The 27,853-nt window shown below is 45.5% G+C and overlaps 1 protein-coding gene and 1 long non-coding RNA gene across 2 annotated transcripts in view; one reads left to right on the forward strand and one right to left on the reverse strand.

The window, feature by feature from the left end:
- Positions 1 to 147: 147 nt before the first annotated feature.
- The window catches only part of GNA14 (G protein subunit alpha 14), a 229,366-nt gene continuing 201,660 nt past the window's right edge, over positions 148 to 27,853 (reverse strand). The window contains exons 3-7 of the mRNA XM_003811455.6: positions 11,411 to 11,565; positions 8,364 to 8,492; positions 5,957 to 6,086; positions 2,627 to 2,780; positions 148 to 1,234 (exon numbers count right to left, since the gene is read on the reverse strand). Coding sequence (XP_003811503.3) covers positions 1,044 to 1,234; positions 2,627 to 2,780; positions 5,957 to 6,086; positions 8,364 to 8,492; positions 11,411 to 11,565 — 759 coding nt within the window. The 3' untranslated portion in view covers positions 148 to 1,043. The remainder of the gene's footprint in view (positions 1,235 to 2,626; positions 2,781 to 5,956; positions 6,087 to 8,363; positions 8,493 to 11,410; positions 11,566 to 27,853) is intronic.
- Positions 24,547 to 27,853, forward strand: part of LOC130540493 (uncharacterized) — a 79,690-nt gene continuing 76,383 nt past the window's right edge. Inside the window, exon 1 of the long non-coding RNA XR_008954462.1 lies at positions 24,547 to 24,579. This is a non-coding gene — a long non-coding RNA (uncharacterized LOC130540493). The remainder of the gene's footprint in view (positions 24,580 to 27,853) is intronic.

A 27,853-nucleotide genomic window follows, 5' to 3' on the forward strand; every position in this document is an offset into this window, starting at 1 on the left:
GCATGACACGATGATGCGCAGACTTGCCTTGAAAGGAGGAATCTTAGGAAAGTTTCCAAGTTACTATTAAGGCCACAGCATTTTTCTGTTTAGGAGCAGAACCATCCGTCAACCATGAGCTCTAAGAAACACAACATAACCCAGTGCTAATAGCAGAATGGTATATTCTTGGCCTCCTCAGAAAGGCACAGCATACATAATTCAAACAGCAAATCTGTGGCGGCCATCAGAACTTTGGCAGGGTTACATAACATTTGTCAAACAATGTGGACTTCTAGCCATTTCATACATTTTTAAGATCTGGTCATATACATTGGGGGTAAAAATGTACACACATACACATGCACACACACACACATTTTTCACCAATACAACATATATGCTATCTAGAGCCCATTTACTCTATGTCAGCTTTGGCTTCTTGGTGATCAAACTGTGGCAAAGCTAAATTAGATATACTTATATATCCATTAATTTGGCTTAGAAAGTTAACACACAAAAAGAACCAAGTGTTTAAAAAAAATCTTTGGTGACATGTTAAAGGAGTCACCCTTCAGCATGAGGTGAGAAACACAATTAAAAATGTCTCTAAATTACAAGGTTTAATAAAAAGCTTCAAACCCATTAACATTCTTATTTTTAAAAAAGTCACCCAAATTAACTCTAGAGGTTTGAAGGCATGATCTATAAACAGGCTCCTTGCTTACATAATTTTAATCGCTATTTTTAAATATATTTAAAAGTAAATCAAAGTGGCTTTTAAAAATTCTAGAAAACACCAAATTCAAAAATTACACAAAATCTTATAGCCAAAAGTCAAGAAAATAATTATAAAAACAATTTGGGATGTAAGGACTTTTAAAGTATGTTGGTAAACTCAAATATCTTCCAAGTTCCATCACCCATCTCTGTCCCCACGATCTACATGACGTCCTTAGTTCCTGGCATGGGGCTGGCTCTGGTGATGTCAGAAGCACTTGCAAATAAAACAAGGAGTTTGCAAATCACATCTTCTGTTATAGGGGAGGAGTGGGCAGCAGCTTTTAGACAAGGTTGAATTCCCTTAGGTTTAGCTGTAGAATTGTGTCTTTGACAGCAGCAAACACAAAGCGAATATTGTCTGTATCTGTAGCACATGTGAAGTGAGAGTAGATGACTTTCTCTTTGTCAGGATTCTGATCTTGGTAAAGCTTCAGGATAAAGTCTCTGGCAGCTTTGACATCCTGCTTCGGTCCTAGTCACAAGTGCAATTACAGGAATAAAGACACAGACTTAACACCATGTCCTCCCAAGAACCTTTTTTTTGAGACAGAGTCTCGCTCTGTAGCCCAGGCTGGAGTGCAGTGGCACGATCTCAGCTCACTGCAACCTCCGCTTCTGGGGTTCAAGCAATTCTCCTGCCTCAGCCTCCCAAGTAGCTGGGATTACAGATGCGTACCACCACACACAGCTAATTTTTGTATTTTTAGTAGAAATGGGGTTTTACCATGTTGGCCAGACTGGTCTCGAACTCCTGACCTTAGGTGATCCACCTGCCTTGGCCTCCCAAAGTGCTGGGATTACAGGCGTGAGCCACTGTGCCTGGCCCCAAGAACCATTTTTTAATGTACTCTTGTTCTTATTTGAGATCCTGCTTTGATCCATCTTTATTTCCAGGGAACGGTTTACCTGGAGCATTATTTTTATGGTATCTCATCATGAACCCATAAAATAGTCATATTTTAAAATGTCCTCTGGTATCTAAAAATTGTACTTTACAGTGATTTGTTTAAACATAGTGACCCAATTTGTCTGATTTGGACCACTGTTGAAGAGAAGTAATCCTGGCTAACACATATGGACAGACAGCTCTGGTCTAGGAGAGATAAAAGGAAGAATGTGGGAACTAACATCAGGCTGATTTTAAAGCTCGAGGGTGCTATACTACACAGCCAGTATGGTTAGTAAAAGGGGAAAGAAGAGTGCTAAAACATGAATCCACTAAATATCAGTGTCAAACTTAAGGTTTGAGACCTCCTGTACCAGAAACAGTTAGCAACAGGGCATGAGACTCTCCTACCTTGGACAGGTTATGTGAGTCCACCATGTGTCTAGGAAAAGGGATGCCACACTCTAACATACACATAAGAAGCACCAGGTGCTCTGACTGGCATGAGGAATGCACAGATAAATCAAGCAGAGTCTCTACCCTCATGGAGCCGACTGGGAAGAGAGCTGAGTGAGCAGAGGATACGACATAGCATGATGTGGCCAAGAGAGCAAGTGGGGGTTAGGCTGCTGAGGGAGCAGAAAGGAGGAGGCACCCTTCCTGCAGACCAGATGGGCAGGGGAAGCCAGAAAGGCTCCCAGAGAAGGGGAGGCCTTTGCTGGGTTTTGGAGAACAACGTGGAGGCAGCGAAAGGAGTTGGTAAGGGTATTCCAAGCACTGAGGGAAGCACATGTGGAGGTGCTGTGGTGAAAACACAACAATGGTGCAACTAGAGCTTCTGTTTGAAGGTGGGAATAGGGGGAGAGGCTATTGCAGGCAGACCAGGGAGGCCCCTTTGAGCCGTGATAACTCTGGACTGATGCCCAGGAGGTGGACGAGATCAGCACAGAAAACACTGTCCACAAGATAGACACTTACCTGTGTATTCTGGGAAATAGCTAATTAGATGAGAGTACATGATTTTCTCTTCCAAAAGATCCTTCTTGTTCAAGAATAAAATCACAGATGAATTCAGAAACCAGGGGTAGGTGATGATGGTTTTAAATAAGGCTTTGCTCTCTTCCATGCGATTCTAAGTGAAAAACAAGGGACTTGGGATGAAGTAGAAAGGAAATATTTTGGAAACAACATGGCGCATTGCCAGTCCATCCATCTCTTCCCTTGCCCCGCCGCAGTCTCTGGGCCACTGTCTGCTGAAGCTGGTGAGCATGTGAGGCCCCAGGCTACAGGCCTCCTGCTTCTGTTTGCCCCTCCCCAAGCCTCTTACTAACCATCCCCTTCTGGGTCCCCTCTCCTGTAGCATCCCAGCTCTTCTCCAGCCCAAAACTCACATGGAAGGAAGTAAGAAAGGCTTTGGTGCAACTTGGAAAAGGAAGGTTCCTACCCACGTTTCACAAGTTTCCTGTGTCATGTGATCGTTGGGATTACTAAGTGGGGAAGTGCCAGCTTCAGACCTGACATGGCCACCTCAGTTGGTTATGGGCTTCCAGACTGGGCCTCAGCAGTCAAGTGACAAGGCTCTTCCAGCAAGGCCACTGGCCCTAGGAATGCTAGACATTGGCAGAGACAGGAGGCACTGCTACTGGGAACCCACCCTGTGCCACACTTTACAAGCAGAGCAGTGGCCCGTTTGATGGGTGAGCATACTGTTCAGAACTTTTTTTTTTTTTTTCCTTTCTGAGATGGAGTGTCTCTGTGTCGCCCAGGCTGGAGTACAGTGGCGCGATCTCGGCTCACTACAACCTCCAGCTCCTGCATTCAAGTGATTCTCCTGCCTCAGCCTCCCGAGTGGCTGGGACCACAGGTGCATACCACCACACCTGGCTAATTTTTTGTATTTTTAATAGAGACGGGGTTTCACCGTGTTAGCCAGGATGGTCTCAATCTCCTGACCTCGCGATCCACCCGCCTCGGCCTCCCAAAGTGCTGGGATTACAGGCATGAGCCACCGTGCCTGGCCTTGTTTAGAACATTCAAATAACTTTCCCAAGCCCATGTAATAGTGGGACCTGGGGAAGGTTGTGTAGAAAGACAGTGATAATTTCTAAATGTTAGACATTGGCAAGAAGATATTAAATGCTCCTAATTTACTGAGAACAGACAGGGCACAAACAAATCTTATCTGTGACAATAATTGTTCTAGATAGCATTCTGCTCTTTCTCAAGTATTTCTAAGAGGAAAGAAACAAGAACTTCCCTGTAGGGAGGGAAGGGATCAGAGTGAAAAACTTCCAAGCTCAGCACACACACTCAAGAGGGACATGCCATAAATCACTCTTTCCCCACAACTTCCAGACACCCAGGTTTGTTCTGCCACTCAGTACACATTGGGGGAATTACGATCTGGAATGTATTAAAGCTTTAAAATTATTATGATCTGAATGATAATGATCTCCAAGGAAATAAAATATATGAAAAATTCCCAGACAGTATACAGAGTGGATATAATACATATCTACAACCAGGAGGGGAAAGTCTGGAGTGGCAACCACTTAATTTTTCTCCAAATATTTTGTGATTTTTAGAAGAGAAAATGTTTAATTTCTAAGCACTTTGGGCTGAGATACTGGTCCCTTGTGCACCTTACTAATCGTTTGAGTTTCCTGAGGAACGTCACAAATAATTCCTGAAACAAATTTGCAGCTATTTTTTTATATTGATAACTGAATGTCTTGCCTTTAAAAAAAAAAAAAATCTCCAACTGAGAGGGCTGGACGACAGCCAGCATTTCCGTTCTTTGCACAATGACACAATTAAATGGGTTAATCCTCCACTAATTAGGTAATATAAGCTATGCTCCTCAGAGAAAAGTCTGCTCTCAAGAAATACAAGATACAATTTGTTCAGTTATTGCCTAATCCTGGACTGAGTCCTTTATTGATTTACTTTCACACCTTGGAAACAAAAGACATTTTTTAAAAGGTCAAGAGGTCTTAATGCAAGTTCAGGGGAAAAGATGACGAGGAGGACATGAGTGTTCCACCGATACTGTCCCCAACCTGACAGAGAAGTGGCTGTGAGGGTCCTCTTCACTCTCAGGGCAGCTCCCACTGATGGAATTGGAAGCAGCCAGTGCTATGGCCACTGTGAGGGGACAACGCATGCCTGACCAGGCTGGATCCATCCCAGCTGCCCTGAGGGAGTCCCTCCCAGGAGACGTGAAGGCAGATGCAATCCCAGACAGCCCCAGAACAGCTCCAAGCATCTAGCACCACTGCCCACCCCAGTTCCACTAGGGATCTAATTTGGGAGCACCGTGGGCCTATGGAGGTTAGGAAGCCTGTGCCCAGGTAAAGTGTTTTAGAGATAGTGCTGCTCGGCATTGGTTGTGCAGTAGAATCCCTGGTGGGCTCTCAAAAGAAGCCTCAACCTAAACCCAGTAAATATGAATTTTTAGTGTTCAGTCCAAGAGATGGCATTTTTTCTTTTTTTTTTTTTTTTTGAGATGGAGTCTCGCTCTGTTGCCCAGGCTGGAGTGCAGTGGTGCGATCTCGGCTCACTGCAAGCTCCGCCTCCCGGGTTCACGCCATTCTCCTGCCTCAGCCTCCTGAATAGCTGGGACTACAGGCGCCCACCACCACGCCCGGCTAATTTTTTGTATTTTTTAGTAGAGACGGGGTTTCACCATGTTAGCCAGGATGGTCTCGATCTCCTGACCTCGTGATCCGCCTGCCTCGGCCTCCCAAAGTGCTGGGATTACAGGCGTGAGCCACCGTGCCCAGCCAAGAGATGGCATTTTTAAAAAGCTCGCCAAGAGATTCCACTGTGCCACCAAGGATGAGAACCTAGGCTTTTGAATAGGTTCCAACCTTAGCAGCACAGTGGATTCACCTGGGGTGCTTTTTAAAAATCCCCCCACTCAGGCCCCATTCACCACCAATTCATTCAGAATCTCTGGGGTTGGACTCAGGCACCAGGTTTTTGTTAAGTCCCTCAGCAAACTCCAGTGTGCATTCAAGTTTAGAACCCAGGTTCCAGGCCCGTGATTCTCAGCCTTTCATATGTATTTGAATTACCTGGGGTCTTGTTAAAATGCAGATGCTGATGTAGTTGGTCGGGGTTGATTCAGTAAGACTGCATTTCTAACAAGCCATGCAGGTGATGCCTGTGCTGCTGGTCCACAGGTCACACTTTGAGTAGCAAGACTGACCTAATGACGAGGGTCTATTTCCTGACCTGGTTGCCTTCTTAGAAACCACAGAATAGGCTCTGGCTTCCACAGCTACCCAAACTTCCCGCCCAGCATACCTCGTTGTCACACTCAGCCAGGACCTGGTCATATTCACTCAGAGCAACCAAGAAAATAATGGAGGTGACACTCTCAAAGCAGTGAATCCACTTCCGTCTTTCTGATCGTTGGCCACCAACATCCACCATCCTGTTGTGTAGAAACACAGGTCCTTCAAAGGTTGGAATACATGACACTTCAGGGAAAAAGGACATGAATTATTATAGCATGGAAACCAGTGCTCTTGGAGTCCTCAATAATTTCTAAGAGAGAAAAGAGGTTCTAAGTTTTAAAATGTTTGATGCTGCTGCTTTAAGCAATGAGGGACCACTGGATGTTTCCTAGCAAAGAAGGGAGAGAATGTAAATGACATTTCTGAAGACATGCAGAGGTGACTCGGGGAGCCTGCCGGTTAGGAAGCTAACCAGTGTCCAGACAGAAAACGCAAACGTTCACTCGGGTTCTGTGACAACCACTGTAGAGTCCCTGGATACCAGACTCAAGAGGGACGCAGCGGCCAGCTGTCTTCCGGGTCCCCCAGGCTGGCTTCAGGACCCGAGCCTATTCTGTTTTTGTGGCTCCTCTAATTTACCTGTAAATCCTTTCTGCATTCCCTGGATGCCACCTCTTGTTCCCTATAAAACCCTACAAGTGTCCTCTGTCCAGTACAGAAATCCAAAGCCTCTACCTGTGTCTTTGGGAAAAATTCAGCAACTCCTAGCCCAGGGATCATGAGCTCAAATGCTACAAGAATCAGGCAGTTTATGGGAATGAGCCAAGTGGGCTCCCCAAAGTACAAAACATACATGGCACAACAGCCGGGGGCCCTGTCTACAGGGAAGCCTGCCGCGTACCTGCAGCCAAGCTCTGCAGAACAAGACGCAGGCTTGCCATGACCACAGTCTCTGCCTTTTCAGGAGAAACAAGGTATCCAATGTGTTAGCTCAAACGTTTTTTAGTAACACCAAGTGAGCCAAAGAAAATACATAATGGACTAGATACAGCTGCCAAGTAACCCCCACCCACCCCTACATCACCACCCCACCACACACACACACCAGTCCCTGAAGGCACTGGGTCATTGTGGTTAGGTGGTCCACAGGCCAACCACCCAGAACTGTTGTCTGGAAAAGTGCAGGAAGGAAGATGAAAAATTCAATACTGTTCTTGAACCATGTCCTGGAGGTGCAGCCACTCCCACAATGACATGTTCATGGCTGGCTATCACAGCAGGGAACCGATCTTGAAACAGGACATTGCAATTGTCAAAAGGTTGAGCTTGAAGAAGCCATTCTATAAAAGCCTCAATTTCAAAGATCGGAATTTTTCAGCCAGAAATATCCCACTGGGAGAGGTGCTCTGAGTTGTAAAGTAATAGATTTCACTGGTGGATGATGTTAAACCCATTCACCAGCCTCTAGATAGTAATGCAAAACCTATTCATCGCAGTCCAAGAAGGATAAACTTAGAAGAAATAAAAGTATTTTTTAAAACAAAACGAATAAACAAAATCCTTGGGAGTCTGAGAGGTTTTGGACATTGCAAAAAGCAGTTAATTGTGAAAAGGTTTAGAGAAATTCATGGGCACACAGGCACAGAGGGCTACGATTAAAATCAGGGATATGCTAATATAGATGGGGGACATGTTTGAGGGGCTGGACCTGAGGGCTTCCCAAACACAGCAATTCTGGATAGAGAAGCACTGAGCTATAACTGGGGATCAGACAGGACCCGGATGTGGGAGGACTGATGTGTTGTCTCAACTAGAAAATCGTGTGTGGTGATTGTTAGGAGGAACAAGGGAAATAGTGGATATAAAAGTGCTTTGAAATGTGCAGTGCTACATATATGCCCTATATTATTATTCATTTTTTACCATAAGTAAATGCAGTGAAGATTCACTAAGTCATCCCAAAAGTATTTCCTATATTTGTAAGTGGAAATGCATACATTTTTACACAGCTGTTAGTTTGTACATATTATTCTTCATAGTTTTCATACACATTTTTTGTATCCTTAATTTTCTAAGGATAAATCTTGGAGAAGGAAATAGAGGAGAAAGGAAATATTATTCATCTTTAAGGAAAAGACATCGATAATCACTACATTCAATTTGTGGGATACAGAAGTATACATTTGTGTGTGTGTGTGTGTGTGTGTGTGTGTGTGTATGAGTGTGTGTTACACATAAGAATCATTCCAGTTTCCAGTAAGGAAACCCTTCTTCTCCAAGGGTAACAGGAAGGTGACTTCCTCTCCATTCCAGGGTTGAGACCTACCTACCACAATTCTAAATACCCTTGGCAGAGAGGGTCACTCTGTCCTAAGAGATATAATCCCTGCTTAGGAATAACATGTTTAAGAATCCACCTGGGGACTTCCAAGCCTGGGCAGATTCTTCATGGTACATCAGGGAGACAGAATTACCGAAAGATGATGTTTTCCAAGTCAAATGGATACTCAATGATGCCGGTGGTGGGCACTCGGACGCGAAGCACATCTTGTTGGGTAGGCACAAATGATGGTGTGGCGATGCGGTCGATGTCAGTCAGGTAACTGTATATTAGAGAACGAGGAACTGACTCTCCTTTTAGAGCAGGGGGAAATGTCCATCCTACTCAAAGGAAGTCACCCCCCACTCACAGTGAGCCCCACACAGACACACGAATTCCATCAATGACTTTCCTGAGAGCCAGTGCCAGGCCAGGCTTCTCCATCCTTCCTACGACTGTTTTGAAGACAATGTGGGTCAGAAGGACTTTCATGTGCCTTCTGGGACATCTGCAGAGCACTCCGTCTCTTCCTCCTGGGTTCTAAGCTCTATCGCTTCTATTTGACCGGCGAGGGAGACAGTGGGGCTGGAAGGACCAGGAGGTTGGAAATGGCTCTCTCCAACACCCCATCTGTCATCCTCCCTCCAGAGGCCCTTCTCCCTCCCACTCACCCTTGTCCAAGAGCATTATATAATGGAGATGCTGTTCTCTAAAGCTTTGCTCAATGAATTAAATAGTTTCTAAGAAAATACACAGGCGTAAAACAGGCCGAGGAGAAATTCAAAACAACAGCAACAAGAACAAGTTTTCCTGTTGAAGACACTGGGAAACTACATCTCCTAAAATAACCCAAAACTTGCCTTAACTTATTTTTGGCCATATATTGAAGCCCTGAGCTTAAAACGTATTTTTTTTTTCTGTAGTAAAATAAGAGAATCCTTTAAAAAAAAAAAAAACTTTAAGGCCTTTCTAAAAGACACTTTTAGGTAAAATAACTGTAACTCAGGCCCTCGCTAACAAAAGAGTTGGAGATGCAGAGCCCGCTGCATGCTGAGGTCGGTCCTGTCCTGTCCCAGCACCGCATCAGGGGCTGAGCAGGTCCGCATGCGGGCTAACCAAGAGGTCACAGGCAAACCCTGTTCACCGTATGCCTTCAGCTCCAGAAGCAAAGCTCTGGGACAGCCTTCCACAACCCACCTCCCTGCCCAGATGCAGTCCCAGGGCTTATCACTGTTTTTGCTGTACTTTGATGTGTAATTATTTGATTTACACCTGAGTTGCTCCACCAGACTGTATATTCCCTGAGAGCAGAGAACATTGGTTGTATAATACCTGCAGCCCTTACCACAGTGCCTGGCGCATCACAAGCACTCATCACATTGTCCAATCAGCAGACATCTCTAGCTGAGGGGTTGAAAACCGCTGGCCCAGATGGAGAAAACGTGCAAGTGCCTTGAGTCCTGCTGGTTTGGAAGGTTGGGCGACTGGGTTTAGGAGAGGCTGTTTTCTCTGTGACAGCTCTGACCACTACCCTAGCCACGCCCCTCGTCCATGTCAGTGGCCTTGCCCCCATGGTTTTCAGGGTTACACTGAATTCTGTAGCAGGTCTGGTGGGTCTTTTCCAAATGGATCTACATCAAGAGCCCTAGCCAATCCCCAGGCCTTCACAGAGGCAGGTAACTCAGACCACCTCAGGTATGGCTCAGGAACGTCATACCTGTTCCTGGCTCCTCGAGTTGTCAAAGGCAAGCCCTCCTCCGTGGCACTCTTCCTTTCTTCCACCTCTCTATGCTGATCTGACACCTCAGTGGGGTTTCTGTATTTTCCTGCCTTGATGCTTTTTTGCATCTAAACATTCCTGTACTTAGATTGGTTGTGCCAACCTGGATTAATGACATTCAATTCTCAGCCCGGGATAAACACCAAAGGAAGCCCATTGAAACCACAGGAGGTGACACTTCTGGCTTTCTTTCCTGCCCAATGCCTTGTCCAGCTCAATGCCTGCTCAGAGGGTGACAGTGGCACCCAAAGGGAAGGAGGTACGTCTGGGGAAGGGATTTCTGAGCTCCCAGAGGATGGAAGACGATACGGGACAGGTGTGAAAGAGCTGAGCTGCAGAAGCAGGAGTTATTGCCACTTTAAGAAGGACCCATATCAAACTATTTACCCGGTGACCAGACTGAGGAGGCACTGCCCCGGGATATTATTATTTATTTATTTATTTACATTTTCTTTTTTTTTTTTTGAGACAGAGTCTCACTCTGTCACTCAGGCTGTACTGCAGGAGTGTAATCATGGCTCACTGCAACCTCAACCTCCTAGGCTCAAGACATCCTCCCGCCTCAGCCTCCCGAGCAGCTGCCCAGCTAATTTTTGTAATTTTTGCAGAGACGAGGTCTTGCTCTGCTGCCCAGGCTAGTCTCAAATTCCTGGTTTCAAGCGATCCTCCCACCTCTGCCTCCCAAGTCCCTGGGATTACAGATGTGAACAGGAAATGCCTAAGAAAGTGAAAATCTGTCATCTCTATGGGACAGTTTGCATGCTGGGACATCTAAATAGAAATCTTTTTACCTTCAAGGATTAATGAATTAAAAGTTGAGCTGTATGGATCCAAAATACAGTGTGTAGGCCTTCGCAGGCAGCCAATAAACAAAGGATTGAGCTTCCTGTGTGTGCTGCGAGCGCAGCCTCCTATCTGTGCCACTAGAGGGCAGCACCAGATCAGCAGCTGATGGGTCCACGGCCCCGCTGCTCTAAACTTGACTTTAGATTTTAGCGCCATTGGACCTGCTGTCTTCTGATGGGGAAACCAGAAAGGCAGAGGGATATAGAGAGGAGGAAAGTAGAAGCCAAAAGCAAGGGTATTTCTTGTTTAAATCAGATAATTTCAGCACTCCTAAGGAGATCAGTCCCACTTAAGGGACCTCAGATTTGATTGAGTCTCTCATTGAAAACGACAGGCTTAGAACACAGCAAGAGCAGGTGGGGAGGAAGAGAGGTCTGCGATCCACAGAGTGACCGAGGGCTTTAGGAGGTGGTGAGAGATGGCACTAAGAGGTCAGGAGGGATATGGGAAAGCGAAGGCAAGTAGCGCTGCCACTGTGCACCGCATTTCAGCAGCGTTCAGCGAGAAACTTCTTTGAAGTGTGGCCGAGCTTGCCTGAAAGCACCGCGGGCAGCCAGGCTGGGCTCTGTACTCACTATTTGGCAGAGTCCGACAGCTGGTACTCCCTCCTCCTGTCGTAACACTCCTGGATGCCTGGATCTTGCCAGAGCTGCTTGATGGCCTCCACCTGCTCCCTGGAGAGCATGGAGACCTTGTCCACTTCCACTTCTCTGATTATCTGGGCATTTTCCTACTCAAAGGAAAGAGAACCTTGCATCAGGCAAAGGAAAGGAAGCCAACCCATTGGCAATGTCGGTACAAGTCTTGCCCTGGTCTGTGGATTTGGAGAGCTCTCACTAGGCATGGGGCGTGGTGGGCACCCTCCCAGGGGCCGCTCACAGCCAAGACACCCACTGCAGCCATGCTGAGTGGAGATGAGGTGGCTGCTTAGCTCCGTGGAGAGAGCCACCAGCAGCCCAAGACCTGCAGCTTCTGTGCCCAGCCATGTCCTGGGCCAGTTTCGCCAGCATTCAACAACACCCAGTGGTGAATAAAGAGTCACTGGAGCTTTCATCCTACCAGCAAACTTTACTTCTTCATTAACATATGACTCATTTGAGTATCTGCATAGCCAATGAGGCCATTTAAAAATGGCACACCAAGGTTTGGGTGGTAGAAACTGGTCCACCTGGTACAGGCAATAAGGAGGCGCCTTGTCTTTAGAGAAGTGAAACACAATAACAACTTATCATCAGTCTGGGATTTTGTTCTTTCATTTAAAAAAAAAAAAAAAAAATCACTGGCCAGCTGCGGTGGTTCATGCCTGTAATCCCAGCACTTTGGGAGGCCGAGGCGGGCCGATCACAAGGTCAAAAGTTCAAGACCAGCCTGGCCAACATGGTGAAACCCCATCTCTACTAAAAACACAATAATTAGCTGGGCATGGCGGCGCGTGCCTGTAATCCCAGCTACTCAGGAGGCTGAGGCAGGAGAATCGCTTGAACCCAGAAGGTGGAGGTTGCAGTGAGCCGAGATGGTGCCAAGGCACTCCAGCCTGGGTGACAGAGCGAGACTCTGTCTCAAAAAAAAAAAAAAATTAATAATAATTGACTTTACTTTTTAGAGCAGTTTTAGCTTGCCAGCAAAATTGTAGGGAAAGTGCAGCGCATTCCCACACAGTCTGCTTTTCATTTTCTTGCATCACTGATACAACTCTTTCCCACTGGGAGCCTCCCTCCCAATGCACTACTCTCCCCACACCACTGATTATTATATTATCATATTTATTATTACTATGATTATTAAATAATTATTGCTCTATTACTACAGTAATTAAGGCCATTATTACTGTAATTATTACTATTACAGCGGTTACCATTTATTGGCTATGTACTATGTGCCAAGGCCTCTACATACATTATCTCATTTAATCAATGAGAGGCTAGCATGAGCCAGAAATCTTTCCAAACCTCAGAAAATGGAAAAGATAAGGTTGGCCTGCAGCCACAACATTTCCACGTGTTGGCCCCAGAGACTCAGCATCCTTTCCTTGGCTGCAAGTTGTAGCAGACAAGTGAATCCTGGCAAGAGAAGCAGGACCCCAGGCTCTTATTCCCCCTCCCATATTTCTGCATCCCACAGCAGTTACATCACCAAGCAGGGCTGGCTACACCAGCAGCTGTGAGTCAGCAAAGCATCTGCTTGGTAGCTGGGATCTCAAGTGTAGATGGTACCTCCTGAAAAGTCACTTTTATTGTGCGTTGTTCATCCTTATAATTATCCAACAGCAAGCCAGAGAAAAGAAGGATCTTACACATCCACCTGCCTCATCCTAACCAAGGACTGTGAATGAATCGATGTGACTTTTCCCCACACCTGTCAGGAAAGTGAATGTAAACTCTTCCTGGAGACTGTAGGACCTTCAGGCAGGTAGGATCTCAAACAAGGTCCAGGCAGGATGGATTACTGGAAAGTGCGCTGGCCTAGGAATCAGGACCCTGAGTTCTAAACAGTGTAGTTGGGACTTTTAAGGACCCCAACAAGTTACCTGCCTCAGTGTCCTCATTTGTAAAACGAGCCATGATTTCCAGGGGTACCTGAATTATAAAGTGTTACTTATATGTAAGTAGAATTAGCCTTTACTATTGTAGCAGATGTCTAATAAGTATTTCTTGTTTGCAAAAACAGGACACATCAGTAGCCTCTAAACCCTGACTTCTAATCCCACCACTGGCATGCTGCGTGTCACCGGCCCTATTCTTGGCTGGCGAGAATGATGGATGGAGAACCTGGACAGTGTTTATCCAGTGTGGTGCAGAACAGCTCTCTCCCGTGTCCTCCCCTCCTCTCGCCACGCTCTTGCTTTCCCAAATAGGTCAGCTGTGCTGAGCTCTACTCTCTCAATGTAAAATGTCTGTTTTCCTCTCTGTCTTCATGGCAGGCCAGGAAATGTCATGAGGGCAGAAACAATGTCTTATTTGTTCTTATATCCCAGAACCTAGTGCAGTGCCTTCTATTGCAAATAATAGGTGTCTTCTATGGATAGGCGCATTCAGTAAACATCTGTGGTGCATGTAAAATCCACCTACCTAACAAGACAGAAAATTATGACAAAATAAGAGTGAAAGCAGACTAGGGTGGGAAGACGGAAGCCCATGCAGGTCACAGTGGGAGCACACACAGAGCAGGTCAGGGCCTCCTCTCAGAGGAGGAGATGCTCAGGCAACACTTGGCCAATCTGTAATTCTAACTTGGGCCCTGGTGGCCCTCAGCATCCTTGCTTCTTGTGGGCATGCCTCTTTTGCTGCTATGCTAAGTTTCACTGTCAAAATCAGGTTAACTACTGAGCTTTAGTGCTGCGACAATCATCAGGGCTGTAACAAATGCATTTCTATCTCTCCTTCTCACAAACAAAATGTAGGATTGAACTTTAGGGTGAATGAAATGTGAGCGTAAATCACTTGTCTCTTTTGAAAATAAACATTACGGCCAAGTGCAGTGGCTCACGCCTGTAATCCCAGCACTTTGGGAGGCCGAGGGAGGCGGATCAACTGAGGCCAGGAGTTTAAGACCAGCATGTCCAACATGGTGAAACCCTGTCTCTACCAAAAATATAAAAATTAGCTGTGTTTGGTGGTGCATGCCTGTCATCCCAGCTACTCGGGAGGCTGAGGCAGGAGTATTGCTTGAACCCAGGAGTCAGAGGTTGCAGTGAGACACAGCTACTGCACACCAGCATGGGCAACAGAACGAGACCCTGTATAAGAAAGAGAGAGAGAGAGAGAGAGAGAGAGAGAGAGAGGAAGGGAAGGGAAGGGAAGCAAAGGAAAGGAAGGGAAAAAGAAAAAGGAAGGAAGGAAAGAAAGAAAGAAACTTATAAAGAGTCAGTGAGTAATGCACCACACTCATTTTCATCTGCTGTGGTGATTTTGGAAGCATGAGACAAGATGGCGCCTCCATCACCCAGAGCTCCTAAGGGACTACAATGAACACAGATATGCCCTCACTTGCCATGCTGGATATGTGGCATGAGTGAGAAATCAACTCAAAAGTTATCATCCACAAAGTTAAGTAAGCTCAACTTCAGGGGCAGTTGTTAGTGCAGCATGACCTACTGCACAGATCCTGACTGATACACGTTGCCATGGATAAACCCAGCCTTTGGCTCTTTTAGTAGAGAGAAAAAGTGGAACCTAGTGAGATATCAAAGAGGAAAGCAAGCTTCTACATGAAAAATGGGGAGTAGATATAGATATGACCTCTCAGGTCACCGGGAGACCTCACCAGGAGAGGAAGACATATTGTCTGTTTAGCCAGGTGAGGGGAATTTGGAGAATCTGGCTTGAAAGAAGCAGAGAGCTCAGCCTCTTTGGAAACCCAACAGTAGAACTTGAATTTGGAGCAGACTGCACCTGAGTGGCCCAGAAGCACTTCAAGTTCGGTGGTCACTACCTGGTTAGTTTTCCTACCTGTTAAGATTTTTTTTTTAAAAAAAGACAGAGTTTCACTCTGTCTCCCAGGCTGGAGCACAACAGCGCGATCTCAGCTCAATGCAACCTCCGCCCCACCGAGTTCAAGCAATTCTCCTGCCTCAGCCTCCCGAGTAGCTGGGATTACAGGCACCCGCCACCACCCCTGGCTAATTTTTGTGTTTTTAGTACAGATGGGGTTTCAACATGTTGGACAGGCTGATCTTGAACTCCTGACTTCAAGTGATCCACCCACCTCAGCCTCCCAAAGTGCTGGGATTACAGGCATAAGCCACCACGCCTAGCCGATTTTCTTTTTTTTTTAAACCTTTTATTGTGAAATAATATAAGACTTGCAAAGATGTGGGGAAAATGGTACAAAGACTTCTTCTATGCCTTTCAAGATTGGTCAAATGTGAACAATTAACTACTTTGATTTATCGTTCATCCTTTCTCCCTCCTTGTGTGTGCAAACACACACACACTTCAAACCCATGTGGGCCAACACACACATTTACATTTTTCTTGAAATGTTTGAGTAAGTTGCAGGCACGATGCCACCTTATCTCTAGAGACTTAGTGTGACTTCCTAAAAACAAGGACATCTTCTTGCATAATCACAGTATAATGATCAGCATCAGGAAATAGGCATGGACACGACATTATTATTCATTATTAAAAATTACTCATCTTCAGGCCTCATCCAAAGTTTGCCAGTTGTTCCAGGAATGTCCTTTATCTGGTCTGGAGCCCAGTGTAGGATCACGTGTTGCATTTAGTGATTGTATTCCTTTAGTCTCCATTTATCTGGAAAAGTTCTTGGTCAGAGAAGTCATTTTTGTCCCTCTGAATGAGAATGGCCCAGCAAGGGTCTGTTCTTCAGTCAAGACATTATGAGGATGGCTGGTGGAGAGAGTGGCAGCTGAGGCCCCAGAGAACGTTCCAGGGACAAGTATTAGGAAGGACAGGGAGGAATGAGGAAGGGAGTACCCTGTTACCTTTATTTAAATACAGTTTTTAATTGGAATATGGAATATGAAATGAATGACTTTCTGTAGACCCTTAACAATGTCTGTGTATTACAAGAGTGGAGTTGGCTGGGTGCAGTGGCTCACGCCTGTTTTCCCACCACTATGGGAGGCCAAGGTGGGAGGATCGCTTGAGCCTAGGAATTCAAGTCCAGCTGGGCAACATGGTGAGACCCCGTCTCTACAAAAAATACAAAAATTATCTGGGCATGGTAGTTGTGCCTGTAGTTCCAGCTACTCAGGAGGCTGAGGTGGGAGGATTGCTTGAGGCTGGGAGGTCAAGGCTGCAGCGAGCCAAGATCGTGCCACCGCACTTCGGCCTGAGTGAAAGAGTGAGATACTGTTTCAAAAAAAATAAGAATGATGATGACCCCAAAGAGTGGAGTTTTGTGCATAGTTCTCTCTGGTTTGGCAAGCAGCTTATCCACAGGTGTCTGGGTACTTTGATGGGCCTGTTCAAACGACCTCTACGGTACCTGCACTCTGAGCACAAGGGACCCTCATGCGCTGTGGGGAAAGCATTTAAGGCTTGCTTCATCTCAGGGAAAGAGAGGACAAAGAGTCGGAAGAGGACAAGGGTTAGGGGAGATGTGACTTTGGTGGGGCGCGTGCTGAGTCTGAGGTGGCCAGCATCTAAGTGGAGATGTCTAAAAGGCAGATGGATAAAATGGGTCTGTCTGTGGTTCACGGAGAGTCCTAGGCTAGAGAAACATCATGAGTTGAAATTGCCTAACACATTCATTTAATTGAAAAAAAATCACTCTCAAAGGAGTAAATATTATAGGAGCAAACTCAGTGATACAGAAACATGACCAGGCTCTCAAAATTGAGCTCATATCTGGCTTTCTCTTTTTCCTTTCTCAAACAAAATCACCATATTCACTGCTCTGACAGGGAAACCTGGAAAACAGATGTCCTCCATGTGTGTTTCATTCAGAAATTCCCAGGCTAACAGTAAAAGGAGCTGCTGATGAAGTGGCGCCCTGCCGGTTTCATGCAGGGATCCGTGGCTGCCGGTGACAGTCCCTGCCGAGTGTGGTGAGGCCCTCTGGCTGGGACCCAGAGCCCAGCGGGCAGCCCCATCTCCACCAGATCCTCCCCACGGGAGTGCTTCCTGCCCTATGAATGCCCCAGGACAGCAGGGCTCCGAGATCTCTGTTCAAGACTGACTTTCCCAATTAAGCTAGAGTCCTTGTTCCTTTGTCAGATCATTAAGCATTTTGGTTAAATTTTATATTTTTAATTTCTATTTACTTATATTTTAATTGACAAAATTGTACATATTTATGGCTTACAATTTGGTGTTTTGATATATGTATACATTGTAGAGTGGCTAAATCAAGCTGTTTAACATTTGTATTACCTCACATGCTTATTGTTTTGTAGTGAGAACACTTAAAATCTACTCCCTTAGCAATTTCCTTTGTTTCTTTTTTCTTTTTTTGAGATGCAGTCTTGCTCTGTCCCCAGGCTGCAGTGCAGTGGCGCAATCTCGGTTCACTGCAACCTCCACTTCCTGGGTTCAAGCAATTCTCCTGCCTCGTCCCCCTGAGTAGCTGGGATTACAGGTGCCCACCACCATGCCCGGCTAATTTTTGTACTTTTAGTAGAGATGGGGTTTCACTATGTTGGCCAGGCTGGTCCTGAACTCCTGACCTCAAGTGATCCGCCCACCTCAGCTTCCCAAAGTGCTGGGACTACAGGCGTGAGCCACCGCGCCCAGCCTGCAATTTTCAAATATACTATGTATTATTATTAACTTAGTCATCATGATATACAATAGATCTCTTGAGCAAATTGCTCCTGTCTTAATAGTTTCGTTAAAATTAATATTTGCTAACGTATTGATATGGTTTGGCTCTGTGTCCCCACCCAAATGTCATCCTGAATTGTAATTCCCATAATCCCCACATGTCAAGGGAGGGACCTGGTGGGAGGTGATTGGATGATGGGGGCGGTTTCTCCCATGCTGTTCTCGTGATAGTGAGTGAGTTCTCATTAGATGTGATGGTTTCCTAAGTGCTTGACAGTTCCCTCTTCACATGCTCACACTTTCTCCTGCTGCCTGTGAAGAAGGTGCCTGCTTCCCCCTCTGCCACGGTTGTAAGTTTCCTGAGGCCTCCTCAGCCATGTGGACCTGTGAGTCAATTAAACCTCTTTCCTTTATAAATTACCCAGTCTCCAGTATGTCTTTATAGCAATGTGAGAACGGACTAATACACGTATTATAGATAATAAAACTTACTATTTCAAGTGTCTACTGTGATGTGCAAGCTTTGTAAAAATAAGTGAGATTAAGATAAAATATATTATTAAATATGAGAACTCTTTGTAGCATAGTATTTCCAACTTTTGTAAAATCACCCCTCTTTAACAACTACAGAATTATACTGTGTTTAATGTGTCCAGAATTATATTATGTGTTCTATTAAAAATTATGAAGTAAAATTTCAATATTCCATAACCATCAGCTTTTGAAGCAAAACATTAAATCATAAAGAAAATGCTAGTTAACTATGCCAGAGAAAGGAGTTTTTCCTACAGAAAATAAACAAGGAACTTCTGCTTCAGGTAAAGGAGGATGAGTAGGAAACTTGAATCAACTCTCCCACTAAGGGCAGCTAGAAATGGCAGACAAAATATTTTGCAAATATGCGTGAAAGTAGTAGAAAGCTAATGCAGGCCTGGTGCAGTGGCTCATGCCTATAATCCCAGAAGTCTGCGAAGCTAAGGCAGATGGATCACTTGAGGCCAGGAGTTCGAGACCCGACTGGCCAACATTGCAAAACCCCGTCTCTACTAAAAATACAAAAAATTAGATGGGCGTGTGATGCATGCCTATAATCCTAGCTACTCGGGAGGCTGAGGCAGGAGAATCACTTGAACCTGGGAGGTGGAGGTTGCAGTGAGCTGAGATCACACAATTGCACTCTAGCCTGGGCAATAGAGTGAGACTATGTCTCAAAAAAAGAAAGAAAGCTAATGCAATGATGCAACAGTTAATAACTGCTAAGCCACCATATAGGGGAAGACAGTGCCCAAGCAGATGAGCCCTGCAATGGGATGTTTTACTCCTGGGGCTTCTGTCAACTCTGGAAGGGACAGTTGATGGTTAAGCAGCTCTTTTTCCAACATCACAGGGCCAGAGTGACAAGGATTGAGGTCTAAGACTCTGCAAGAGCAAAAGGCCCTCATACACCCTTTGGCTCTGTGTTAGGATTCCACAGGGCAGCCCTGAGGGGTTTGCAACTCAGCTTGGAATCATGACAATCTCAGATATCAAGTACCTCCAGACACCTGGCAGAAGAAAAGGAAACTCCCTTTTGGAGTTTGGGAGATAACATCTTCCTCATCCTCAAATTATGTTTTCAAATATGTGTCCAGGGCACCACCCAAAATAATCAAGCATAAGAAGATGGGACAACTGCAAAGACAGATGACAAATAAAAAGATGGCAAAAGATCTGCCATGCAAACACTAACCCAGAGGAAACTGGAGTCTCTCTACTAAGACAAAAGCAGACTTCAAGGTGAAAAGCATAGCTAGAGCTAGAAGGGAGGGATATTTCAAATGACATAAAGATTGGGAAAAATATACCAGCTCTGAAGTTTTATGTAGCTATTAACATAGGATCAAAATCTGTGGAGCAAAATTTCACAGATGGAAGTGGAGAAATGGACAAATCTTCATCATATAGAGATTTGAACATACCTCTCTCACTGATAGTGTAAACAAAAAACTCAGGAAAAATATAGACAATTCAAACATTATGATCAGCAAATTTGAATTTACAGATACATTTTGATGCATTCAAAATAACTGTAGAATATATACTTTTTAAAAGCACACCTAGAATATTTATAAAAATACTTTTAAAAGCATATCTAGAATATTTAATTACTAAGACTTCACGTAAAAAAATGGATTTCCAGCTTCTTTTGATCAATTTTCATCTTCTCTAGAAACTCTAAGCTCAGCAGGGACTCACTTCCCCACCTCCTGCACCTGCAAGCTCCCTGCACCCACTCTGCAGACATTTCAATATTAAACACTGGGCTAAAGCCACCTAGACTTCAATCTCCCACACACTCAGAATGGAAGGAAGCTTTTTAAACCCAATTCAAGATTCAACAGAAATCTTTATTTCTACTACAATCTCCGTCCTTCTCTTTCCCTTCCTCTTTTCTCCAACAACAAAAATAAATAACAGAATTTACTGGCCACAAAGTGTTGGCATGAGGGGCCAAGTTAGTTACTTTTTCTTTTCTTACCAGTCAAAACTTCAGTCGGGGCTGGGCACTGTAATTAATCCCAGCAATTTGGGAGGCCAAAGTGAGAGGATCACTTAAAGCCAGAAGTTCGAGACCAGCGTAGGCAAAAAAACAAGACCCACATCTCTAAAAATAAAATAATAAAAACAAATTAGCTGAGCATGGTGATGCGTGCCTGTAGCCCCAGCTACTCTGGAGGCTGTGGCGGGAGGATCATTTGAACCCACGTGTTGGAGGCTAGAGTAAGCTATGATTGTGCTACTGCCCTCCAGCCTGAGCAACAAAGCAAGACCTTGTCTCTGAAAAAAACAAACTTCAGTGTGTTTCACTAAAAAGGCTCTTTCCAAAGGCTCCTGTGATAAAATACTTAAACACCTGTAGCTACATGAGTGTGAATAATGCAGTTGAGAGATGGTATGTGTGGCCTTGCACCGTGCCGGCTTAGCTGAACCTACTGACGTTTCCCAGAATGCCCCACCATGTTTGGTTCTGGGTTAGGGCTGGCCACAGAAGAAATGGAAAGAGACTTGCAAGGCAGAAGGACGCATCCACTTTCCGGGTCTGAAGGTCAGAGGCCTGCTTCTGCTTAAAAACAGCCCAGCTGATGTTCTGGTCAACCTCACAGGTACCCTCAGCACATTTAACTCCTGCCTGGATCTTCTCCTTCGGCTTCTTCACATCATGGGTCAGCTTCTCCACATCCTGGGGCAGGCACATGTACAGATCTGTGGCCAAGGGTGCCAGCTTCTTCCACAAGTTACCTGCACCGTCAGGATGGTGACACCTGTGCAGGTTCCAGTTCATCCCCCCAGAATCCACTTGGTATTCGTGGGTTCTGCTTTGTCTTTGCAGGTTCCAGCCTGCCCTTGCTCTTCCCTGCTTTGCATCCCCGTTTTCTCCTTGACTGCCAGCCTGCTGACCTGTAGCAGCCTCAGGCCCCCCCAAGACATGCAGCAGCAATAGCCTTCCAGTGTCTTCTTCACAGCTCCAGCAGCCAACACAGTTCAGTCCCCATCATGAGCCCATCATTCCCCAGCACTCCGTGCACCTCCGACTCCCTGACACACAAGAGCTTCCATTACAGTCCACTCAATCCTATGTACAGACAAAATCCCTGATCAGCTTAGGTCCAGAGGGAGGTAGCTTAGGGTTCAGTTGGGGTGCCCTAAATGTCCCACACTCAGCTGGGCACCAGCAGGCAGACTCATTCACCACTCAGTGCACAGCGTCCTGCCCCTGCTCCATGCCAGATCCAGGGCTGGCTGCTGGGAATAGAAATAGGCCCTAACTTTGAGGATTTCAGAATTACAGCTATCCTTTTGAGTAGGAATGACAACAGAGCCCCACAGGAATGCTGAGCTCAAAGGAAAGGAGACATTTCAGTTGGGGAGGAGTGAAGGGATGAGCCAACTAGTACTTCCCACTAGAGGTGGCCTGATGGGCGGGAAGGAGAAGGGGCTACATCTTCCCTTCTTGCTGCCAGGAACATGGCTTCCTGCCTGTGCTTGCCAAAGATTGCTCTGTGTATGGAGCGGGGGTACGAGAAAGGGACCAGACCAGCCTTTGCTACATCGCATTTCACATAACAAGTCTTTCCCTAAGATGCTCTGGAAAGTGCCTAAACCCTCAGTAGAACACAGTCAAGTGAAATTTTCCAAACAGCATCTGGTAGCCCAACTCCCTCAACACCCTCCAAACAAGGAATGCGTGTATTCGGCCAGTGGAGCTGCTTCTCAGAGAAGGGTTTTGGGGCCCAGCAAGGTGGCTCATGCCTGTAATCCCAACATGTTAGGAGGTCAAGGCTGAAGGATCATTTGAAGCCAGAAGTCCAAGACCACCCTGGGCAGCAAAGTGAGACCTGTCTCTAAGAAGAAAAAAAAAAAAAAAGAAAGAAAAAGAAAAAAATATTTGCCAGGCATGGTGGTATGCGCCTGTAGTCCCAGCTACTCGGTGGCTGAGGCAGAAGGATCACTTGAGCCTAGGAGTTGGAGGCTGGAGTGAGCTACGATCACACCACTGCACTCCAGCCTGGGCAACAGCGAGACCCCATCTTTAAAAAATATATATTTGTTTGGGCCAGTTAACTGTACGTGCCCAGGGGCCATTAAACGTGGTCATGTTATGTGGGAAGATAGAGTTTTCTGTCCCTGTCACCATCTTGTTCACTGTCTTGTTCCTTCCCTTCCTCCTCTAGTTGACAGAGTTCTCTTAGTTCTTTAGCACATAAAAATTGTTTTATCACTGACAGTCCAACTTAGCAAGAGGAATATCTCTTTTTTCTGTGCCTATCTTCAGAATCTGCGGAGCCTGCTGCTGGGAGGACGGCAGGGTTTACTCCCAATTTTCCAGTGACCAGGGCCCTGCTGGGGAAAAGGCGGGGACTCTGCAGGGAAAGGCAGAGGGCAGAAAAGGTGAGTGACCAGAGCGGCAGGGCTCACGGGAGCTCTCAGACCAAAAGACCCCGCCACAGAGAGAGTAACAAATGCTTTGCCCCACCTGTGGGCTTCCTGCAGCGGCACAATCAGCTGTGAGAAATCTCATTCTCTTTCTGGTGTTGGGTTATTTTCACGGCCCTTCCAGACAAGGAAGCATTACCAAAGGCTTGCAGTAGTTCAACAAAACACCAGCAAGGCTTCAATTTAAGAACAGGTTGGTTTCAGAAACTTACTTGTACACTTGGTTATTGGGAGCTCAAAGTATTTTCCCACGAAGCCAGGATGGCCGCGGGTCCAGTACATCCTATTTTGCTTTCTTCCTGGGCTCGAGAGTCATGCTGTGTCTCAGCCTTCCTGGCAGTGAGGTGGACCCGTGTAACTGAGTTCTGAGTGAGGGAATTCAGGCTGAAGCAATGCGTGCCATGACTGGGCCTGACCTCCAAAACCTCCCATGCAATCCCCCCCATCTTTCTTTTCCCATTTCTCAGGTGAGGGAGAGTGAAGGAGAAGGGGTGGGGGGAGATGCTCAAGGTGATGGGGATCTGGATTTTGAATGACTGCGGAGCAGAGCCCAAGTGCCACGCCCGCACCAACTTATACTGAATTGACACGGATGTGACTACAAAATCAACTTCATTTTGCTAAGCCACTGAGGTTGTGGTACTGGTTGACTATTTTAACTTTAGTAAATTTTACTTTATACAGCCAAAGAGAGAGAGAGAGAAATGATGTTAGCATGGGAGGTTCTAGGCTAGCTTAAAGAAATCCATTTTAACCAGTACAGAGATGAACTATCACACCAAGTATAAATCCTGGCTACAAGTTTTGGTGCAGTTCATGTACAATTTTTTTTTTTTTTTTGAGACGGAGTCTCATTCTGTTGCCCAGGCTGGAGTGCAATGGCACAATCTCAGCTCACTGCAACCTCTGCCTCCAGGGTTCAAGGAATTCTCCTGCCTCAGCCTCCCGAGTAGCTGGGATTACAGGCACACACCACCACGCCTAGTAGAGATGGGGTTTCACCATGTTGGCCAGGCTGGTCTCCAACTCCTGACCTCAAGTGATCTGCTGACCTCGTCCTCTCAAAGTGCTGGGATTACAGGCGTGAGCCACCATGCCCAGCCTCAATGTACAATTTCTGTAAAAGCTACTTATCTGTTATCTACCCCTTTCTGCCACCCTACCTCACAGTGACTCTCTCTTCAAGGTCCTGTTTCTCAGACCCAAACTACAGTACTACTTCTTATGCATAAACTTTCTAAGACTGCGAGCACCAAAACCTCCTCGTTCCTCTCTTCCCCAATCAAAAAGTGCAGGTACACCAGACAGGAGGCTGTTAGCCCTAGAGAGAATTCTATTTCTTTTTCAGTTTCTTTCCTTTATCCAGATCTGAGCCCAGACATGGTATTATTAGAGAGGACAGGCTAATGACCCCTGAATTTCAGTGCCTTAACAGCACAGGTGTATTTTACAACCCTTCACAGTCCATTATGAGGTCATAGTAGGGGTGGGGAGGACTCTCCTCCACAGAGTTATTCAGGGATCCAGGCTCACTCCAGCAAGTGAGTACACCAACTTGAAGGGCCCTGGAGTCCTTCACTAGATTATTTGCACCCAGTCTGCAGGGGAGGGAAGAGAGCATGGAGCAGTGTTCAGGAAGTCTTATGGGCCAGGTCTGGACATGGTGCACTTTGCCTCTGCACACAGCTCATTGGCCAGATTTAGTCACAAGGCTCCCGCTAAGTGCAAGGGAGGCCGGGAAATGTGGTCTTCCCATGTGTTCAGGTGGAAGGTGGAATGGGATTTGGTGAATGGAGAGCATGCTGTCTACCACTCACAGAGTCTTGAAATCACTTTATCTTTTACTACATTGGTTTCTAACATTTGTATGATGCCAGTGTATGCTTTCATGTAGATTGTAGATCAGTGTAAACTGCAGCTGATGGGCCACATCCAGCAGACTGCCTGTTTTTGCTAATAAAGTTCTATGGGAAGACAGCTATGCCTTGTGATATTATCTGCCTGCTTTCAAAACTGCAACAGCAGCATCAAGCTGTTGAGACAAAACCAGTATGGTCCACCAAGGCTAAATCACGTACTATCTAGCCATTTACAGAAAATGTTTGCTGACCCCGCTACAAACAGTCCCCAACTCATGATGGTTTGACTGAACAATTTTCTGACTTACGATGGTGTGAAAGCAGTAACCATTCAGTAGAAACCATATTTTGAGTATCGAACCATTCTGGTTTTCATTTTCAGGTCAGTGTTCAATAAATTACATGAGATATTCAATTCTTTATTATAAAACAGGTTTTGTGTTAGATCATTTTGCCCAACTGTAGGCTAATGTGTTCTGAGCGCATTTAGCAGGCCAGGCTAAGCTATTCTGTTTGGCAGTTTAGGTAAATTAGATGCATTTTTGACTTTTGATATTTTCCATTTAATTTATGATGGATTTATCAGGACATGATCCCATCATAAGTCTAGGAGCATCTATATCGTCTGATAATTCGAATTAAATGCATACAAGTAGCACACTGCTGCAGCCGTAATTCCTAACTCATTCATTCATCAGGCATGCGTGTATGCAGCACCCATAAACTCTTTGCCAGGCATTATTCGAGGTAGACGTACGCAACTATGAAAAAAATATTGTCTTTATGCTCAAACTTCTAGTCTTTTTAAGAATGATGGTAAGAAGTGTGCAGAGTGTGGAAAAGGAACTTTTTAAAAATGTATTTAATTAGTGTAAAAAGCAAGAGAATCCCACCTAAGCAAATTTCCCCACTCTTCAGAAGTCTTAAACGGCAATTCCCAGAAATAATTTAGATTGTGGACCTGCCCCAACTGGAAGCATGTATAGCCATCCACCGCATAATGACATTTCAGCCAACAGCAGGCTGCATATACGATAATGGTATGATAGGATGTAAGATTATAATGCAGCATTTTTACTGTATCTTTTCTATGTTAAGATACAGTTAGATACAAAAATACCATTGTGTTACAACTACCTACAGTGTTCAGTACAGCAACATGTGGCACAGGTTTGTACCTTAGGAGCAATAGGTAACCCAGGTACCTAGACCTGGTAGCCCAGGTGTGTAGTAGGCTAAACCATATAGGTTTGTGTAAGTGCACTCCGTGATGTTCACACAACGATGAAATCACCTAACTTTACATTTCTCAGAGGGTATCCCTTTGTTAAGTGATGCGTGACTGTATGTAGTAACATTAAATAAAATGCCACCCAGTGGAAAATCTTAGAATTGTTCTGATTCCCATTAACAGAATTTTCCCCATTTCTTTTTTCTTCTTTATAACTTCCTTAAGCAAGCCATGTTATCAAGTGCTAGTTCCCCTGAGGTTCAATATCGTATTGTTTGTTTTCACAAAGTCTATGCCATGTCAATCAACCAGTGGCCAGACATTTCTAGACAGCCTGAAATCCAAGACAACTGTGGAAGGACAGTCCCTACATTCTCCCTGGGGCGCTGCTGACTTTTAAGAGAAACCAGTGGCCTCCCCAATCTTTGAAAAAGGCCTCGTCAAGGCAAATCCAAACAAATTCTCCCCCAATTCCCTGTCAAACAGGTTTCATACTCAAACCCCAATGCAAAGGGAAGGGAATGTTAGATTCATTAGTTTAACACCAGCTAGGCAGGTATAGCCGAGGCTGAGCTGAAGAATAAACATTAGGAAATAAAGTTCTTTGATGGCAAAACGCCAGAGCATAATCTCCCTCTTGAGAACCCCTCCTTAGGCCCAGGCCTCCTTCTAGACATTCCCTGTGTGTGCCTCACAGTGACTCAGACCCCTACCGCCTCCCTGCTCAGACAAGAACCTTAGAAACAAAGAGAACATGAGGAATTGGCAGTAGTTCATGGTACTGGACAGACTGGAAGCTGGAGCTGGGCCGAAGGACATTTGGAATTCTGGGATTCCGTGGGCTTATGCATCCTCAGGGCATTTGTCCCAGGGCTGCAGGATTCTGGAGCTTTGGCATTCTGGTTGCCGGCTGGTGGGACTAAATAAATTGCCCTTTTCTGTCTCCGCTCTGAATTCTTCATGGTCATGGTCTTGACTCTTGATTTACAAAATGGGATACACCAAAGCAAGATGAGGGGGCTGGCTCTGCCTGTGACTACACACTTCTGTTCCCTGGGGCTTGTGGTCAGCCCCAGCAAAACATCAAGTGCTCAGCCTTACCCATGCACAGGAGGCTCTTAATAAAGGGCAGAGACCGTAATCCTCATCTTCATCCATCTCCCTCTGACCTTCTTAAGTGCCTGGGGGCTTACATGCCGCCTCAAAGGAATGAAGAAATCTTGCCGATTCTCATCATTCATGATTCCATATTTGTGAATTCACCTACTTGCTAAAACCTACTTGTCACCTCCAAATCAAACTGATGGCACTTTCACAGTCATTCTCCAATGTGTACAGAGCAGCAAAAAAAATCTAAGTCACCTGATGCAAATGTTTCCATCTGAGATCGAACAAGCTCTGGTGCTGTAAAAATTGTTCTTCCTATGGTCTATCTAGTGGCCTGTGTTTTGGAATTTTCATCCTTTTTTTGGTGGTGATTTTGCTAAGATAGCACTTGATATGGTTTGGCTGTGTCCTCACCCTAATCACATCTTGAACTGTAGCTCCCTTAATCCCCATGTGTCCTGGGAGGGAACTGATGGGAAGTAATTGAATCATGGGGGTGGGTTTTTCCCGTGCTGTTCTCCTGATAGTGAATAAGGCTCACAGGGTCTGACAGTTTTATAAAGGGCATTTCCCCTGCACACACTGTCTTGCCTGCTGCCATGTAAGACATGCCTTTGC

Source organism: Pan paniscus, chromosome 11 (assembly GCF_029289425.2).
Source record: "Pan paniscus chromosome 11, NHGRI_mPanPan1-v2.0_pri, whole genome shotgun sequence".
NCBI lineage: Eukaryota > Metazoa > Chordata > Mammalia > Primates > Hominidae > Pan > Pan paniscus.